Source organism: Bos indicus, chromosome 8, assembly GCF_029378745.1.
Source record: "Bos indicus isolate NIAB-ARS_2022 breed Sahiwal x Tharparkar chromosome 8, NIAB-ARS_B.indTharparkar_mat_pri_1.0, whole genome shotgun sequence".
NCBI lineage: Eukaryota > Metazoa > Chordata > Mammalia > Artiodactyla > Bovidae > Bos > Bos indicus.
The window spans coordinates 22,605,622-22,610,578 of NC_091767.1; the positions used below are offsets into that span (position 1 = coordinate 22,605,622).

At 44.4% G+C, this 4,957-nt stretch overlaps 1 protein-coding gene across 1 annotated transcript; it reads right to left on the minus strand.

Moving 5' to 3' along the window:
• Nucleotides 1-243: 243 nt before the first annotated feature.
• Nucleotides 244-831, minus strand: LOC109562643 (interferon omega-1-like). Its single transcript, XM_019965672.2, has one exon. It carries the CDS (start codon nucleotides 829-831, stop codon nucleotides 244-246), a length of 588 nt encoding a protein of 195 aa, XP_019821231.2.
• Between the last annotated feature and the right edge of the window lie 4,126 nt (nucleotides 832-4,957).

The window sequence follows — 4,957 nt, forward strand, 5'->3', positions numbered from 1 at the left end:
AATATAAAATATTGAGATAAAGTAATACATTAAATAAATAAAGTATAAATAAATAACATCAAACAGTCATTGCTTATGGACTGATACCCCTTTTATATCTACTTGCTTACTAATGCAGTATTACTATGTATTGGCTGAACTAATTGAATAAATCTGGTGGTTAAAGAAGAAACCAGAGTCTTCTGAAATGACAACACCAGAGTGTGCAAGGGTGATGTGGAATATTAGTCATTGAGAGTCATGTCAAGGTGAGTTCAGGTCTCCATCCATTATTCTTAACCTTTCTTGCAAGCTGGTTGATGAAGAGAAGGATCTCATGATTTCCACTCTGACAATTTCCCAGGCACAGTCACTGTATTCCTTCTCTTTCAGGTAGACATGGATGCCCTGGAAGTACCTCTTCACGGCCAGTGTGGGGCCCATCCTTCCCAGGGAAGAGTCTTTCTCTCCCATCACCAGGCCCAGGCAGGTGTCCAGGTCATCCAGCTGCTGATGGAGTCCAGTGCGGAGCTGCTCCAGGAGGGTGGTGTCCCAGGCAGCAGAGGAGCGCTCTGTGTGGAAGAGGTTGAAGGTCTGCTGGAGCATCTCGTGGAGCACAGAGATGGCCTGGGGCTCTTGGAGCTGGCTGCCCTCCACCATCTCCTGAGGGAAAGCAAAGTCTTTTCTGTCCTGTAGACAGAAGCGAGGGGAGAGTCTCTTCATTTGGCCCAGGAGCCTGAGGTTCTTCCTGCCAACCAGCACATGGTTTTGAGACAGGTCACAGCCCAGGGATCTTCCCGAGCTATAGCTGACCAGCACCAGGGCCATCAGTAGAGAGAGCACGAAGGCCATGGGGAAGATGAGGCTGCTGCTGGGCTGGCTGAGACGGCGTCTGGTGGAACCTTGAGGTAGGTTCTCTGATGCCATGCTTTCTAAGCAAGGCCATTAAATAGGGAACACAGTAATTTTCATTTTCTAATCATTTCTATACACTTTTACTTCCTATTTTCATTTTTCTGTTATGTATTCTGAATATGGTCAAAGAAATTGTCATCAATTTATAAACTACTAATTTTCCCTTTTCCTAGTAACTTCAGATGTGTTATCCAAATGGATATTCATCATCAAATGAGAAGGTCTTCATCTTATGTTAGAATTGAAGTACATTTGTAATTACACACATATTGCTCCCTGTCTCTCATGTGTAAATGTTCCTCTCCTCTTGTCCAGGAACACATTTGTAGTCCTCATCTTAGGCTCCATTTTCCCCTCTCACTTTACCTAGGAAGCCAGGCTCCCTCAGCCCTATGGTTTCCGTATTTATTTAGGGATTTACCAGATCACTGTGGCAGTTGAGCTCTTTGAAACAAGATGGGTTTTCCTTAGTGTTTGATTTAGAGAAGAGGCTGATTATTATCAGTCCATGAGTTTACCCCACGTTTTTCTTCCTTCTAGAACACGTTCCTGCAGGTCCATGTGGCTGTGTTTTAGGGAACCACAAATCAGGGCCATTACAGACATCACCCTTTCTTTCTGTAGAGACCTGTCGACCTCCACAAACTGGGCCAATACCCCCACCAGAATCCTGGTTCTTCTCAGGGAACATGGGTGAGGACTCTCTACATCCAGGATAATTGTATTTCCCCAGCAGCACCTCACTCCCAAGGGAGAGATCACATGGAGCCACCCCCTGTCCTCTGGAATGACAGAGTCCCTTTCTTACCTGCTGGACTCCCCTTCTGCTGACAGGCTCACCACATCCTGTGGCCTCAAAATCTCCTTCTGTGGAGGGCTTGTTTATTTGTTGGGAAAATAAATTATCTTCCTGAACCCCATCTCTCCCCTGGAATGTTTCTCTGAAGGAGCCAAGTTCTCGGTGTTGACCTCCTCTTCTCATAACCTGTTTCCCCAGATATCCAAAATATCAGCAGTGCTCAGATGCTGAGAGCAAAAGTGTGTTTATGTGAAGGAATTTCCAACTGCAGTCATTTTGCTTTTAGTAGATAAATAATATCTAGTATGCCAAGTATAGTTTTTATTATTCAATTCTTTTAATTAAAATGTTCAACACTTGTTCTGCTCAGAGTTTCTGAGCTGGAGGAAGGAGATTCAGTGTTGGTGTTGTCTTTTGTGGAAGCTTATGTAACAGAATCTAGTGAGTTACAGTCATGTGTTCGGGCAGTTGATTCCACCCGGCATCTCTGTTCCTCTCTCTCTCTGTCTCCTCTGAGAATGCAGGGCAGTGAGCCCAATATATTAGATCAGGAGAAATAGCCTTCTTTCCTTGAGTGTAATTTTTAATTTAAACTTTTTATATTCACTTAGTGACTTATTGGACAAGATTCATCTCACTGCTCCTTCTCTGGTTGTAATTCAGGATGAGGTGAGAACAAGAAAGGGAACTAAAGAAAGGCAGAGGGGCTGCATCACTTTCAAGAGGTTATATTTTTTTGTTTCTCTTTGCAATTTTGCTAGAAAGTAAAATTCCACAGGTGGTGTGTTGGCAAGTAGAAAACAAGGGTAAGTCTCAATGTCATGAATATGAAAGAAAGGAAGTGGCTTTCCCTGACACAGTGATGTATTCTGGGTTAGCAAACTTCAGTGCAGGATAGCTGGGGCCTAGGCTGAGGCAGAGGGGAAGGATCAAGTCAATAGGAACAACAGAAAAGCTGGGACATGGCTGCTTCTGATAGAATCTCAAGGAAGGCCAAGTCCTGAGTCCGTGGACTGCCCTCAGCTTTGTAAGACCAGCCACCTGATTTTTCTTTCCTTTAATCCATATGTGGTCAGTATAAGGGGAGAAGGAAGAAGTCACACGCACCAGCTCACGGGAGTCAGGCAATCAGAACCCCAGTTGCTAGAAGACTAACCCTCCCCTCTCTCACAGGGTCAAGGAGACCAGCCTTGCTCTGCATCTGTGACAAATCCACCTGGGCAATGAGAAGTTGCTTTGAAAAAATTAGAATGAAAGAGAATGAAATGATTCCAAAAGATCCTGATCTTAATCTGGGTAACAATAATTATGATATTAAAAATGTTAACAATTTTATTGATTGTAACCCTAATCTCCCTAATATCTCACCTTGTGATATCATCACATTGATGGGTTGGGTTTCTTAAGAATTTTAAATGTATTTATTTTATATATTTATTAGGCTGTGCCAGGTCTTAGTTGGGGCATGCTGGATCTTCCATAATCCTTGCGTCAGATAGGATCTTTACTTGTGGCATGGGAAGTCTTGGTTGTAGACTGTAGGCTCTAGTTCCCTGACCAGGAACAAGACATCAAAATTCTAGGAGAGTGGAAAAATTTTCTAGAATCTCTTCCTCAGCAAAGTACTTCAAGTGCTGTAGGATTTCTCTCCATTATGTACAAGGCCTTGCTGAAAAGGGAGGAAAGTTGGGCTCCTGGGCTCTTCACAGTCTTGTGGGCATTCCCTCTCCTAGAATGAACACTTAGGGATTCAACATGAAGACCCTTGACTGTGTTAAGAAACTTGCAGTCAAAGCTTCTCTTGGTTGGACTGAGGGTGGAGTAAAGAGGTTACTATTGGTTATACTGATATGAAAGATTGCTATCATTCTCTAAGCTCCACATTCTCAGGCTAATTTGCAAACTTTGTATTATTTGAAGTAAAGGACTGTCCTCTGTGACTGCTATTAAAGTCGTCTGGATGTTTTAGAAGACAAAATGAACATTCGGTGTCGGCTACGCTCAGGAGCCCCAGATTGTGTGAGACTAGAGCTTCCTGCTGCTCCCAGTCCCTGCTCTTCATCAGCTCTGAGTACTGGCCCTCAGCTGCTCTGTGCACATGCTACCTCCTTCCTCCTCGTCCTGCCTCCAAAGTCTTCTCCCCTGCTCCCAGGAGGACAGTCATCATCCCCTCCTGGAATCCACATCAACAAACACATTGTCATATATGTGTGTGTGGTCAGCACACTTTGGTGAGAGAATGAAGAGAATGCTATGAATTAACCCATGTTCATTATTATGCCACTATTATCTGTAGACTACCAGAAAACAGGAGCAATAGTCCTGTAAATAACTGAAGAATTCAAATCTTATGTATTAGACACTTCAAAAGGAAATGCAGAGAGATATGGCAATTTAAAAATTGGTGCAATTTAAAAATTCCGCAATAGAGTATGGAATCACACCTCTAAATTTTCTTTTAGACTAAAGAAGAGAGATTGAGGCTCAGGTTTTTCTTTCAAGCTGAGTTGACTCATATAGATGAATATTTCCTTTTGGACTGAGATGTTTCCATGAGTATATTTCATTTCCAGTGTAATAACACAGAAGAAGCATCGAAGCTGTGACATTCTCTGATGCCCAGGAAGAAGGGAAAAGTTTCTCCATGAAAACAAAACTGAGAAAGTGTAGAAAATGACAATTCTGCCCTATTTACAGATCTTATTTGGGGGAAGGTGCTGGGAAAAGCTGGATAAAGGCTGGCACAGCCCAACATCTGCAGCATCACCAAGCTCACCAGATGCCAACACCTTCCCTGATGACACGGAGGGTGATGTTCTCCAGCCCTGGAGAATGGTGATCATCACCATTGCTACCTTCTGAGAGACCAGGAATCCCCCAAAATCAGCACTTCAGTAAAATTCAGTCCCATGGCTCCAGCTCAACAAGATGCTCAAATCTGCCTTTCCTGCGCTCCAGCAACCGGAGGCAATGGCAACCCACTCCAGTGTTCTTGCCTGGAGAATCCCAGGGACTGGGGAGCCTGGTGGGCTGCCGTCTAAGGGGTCACACAGAGTAGGACACAACTGAAGCAACTTAGTAGCAGCAGCTGCGACCAGGAGGGGACCACAGAACTCCCTGTAACAGAGCAACTGGCCTTTCTCGCCCAGCAGACCTGTCTCCAGATCCAGTGCCTTGAACTCCAACTCCACGTCCACCAGGAGAACTGGGGAGTCCGTGTAGGCAGGAGTCTCCAGCTGAGCTAGGTGCTGCTGGGGCCCAGGG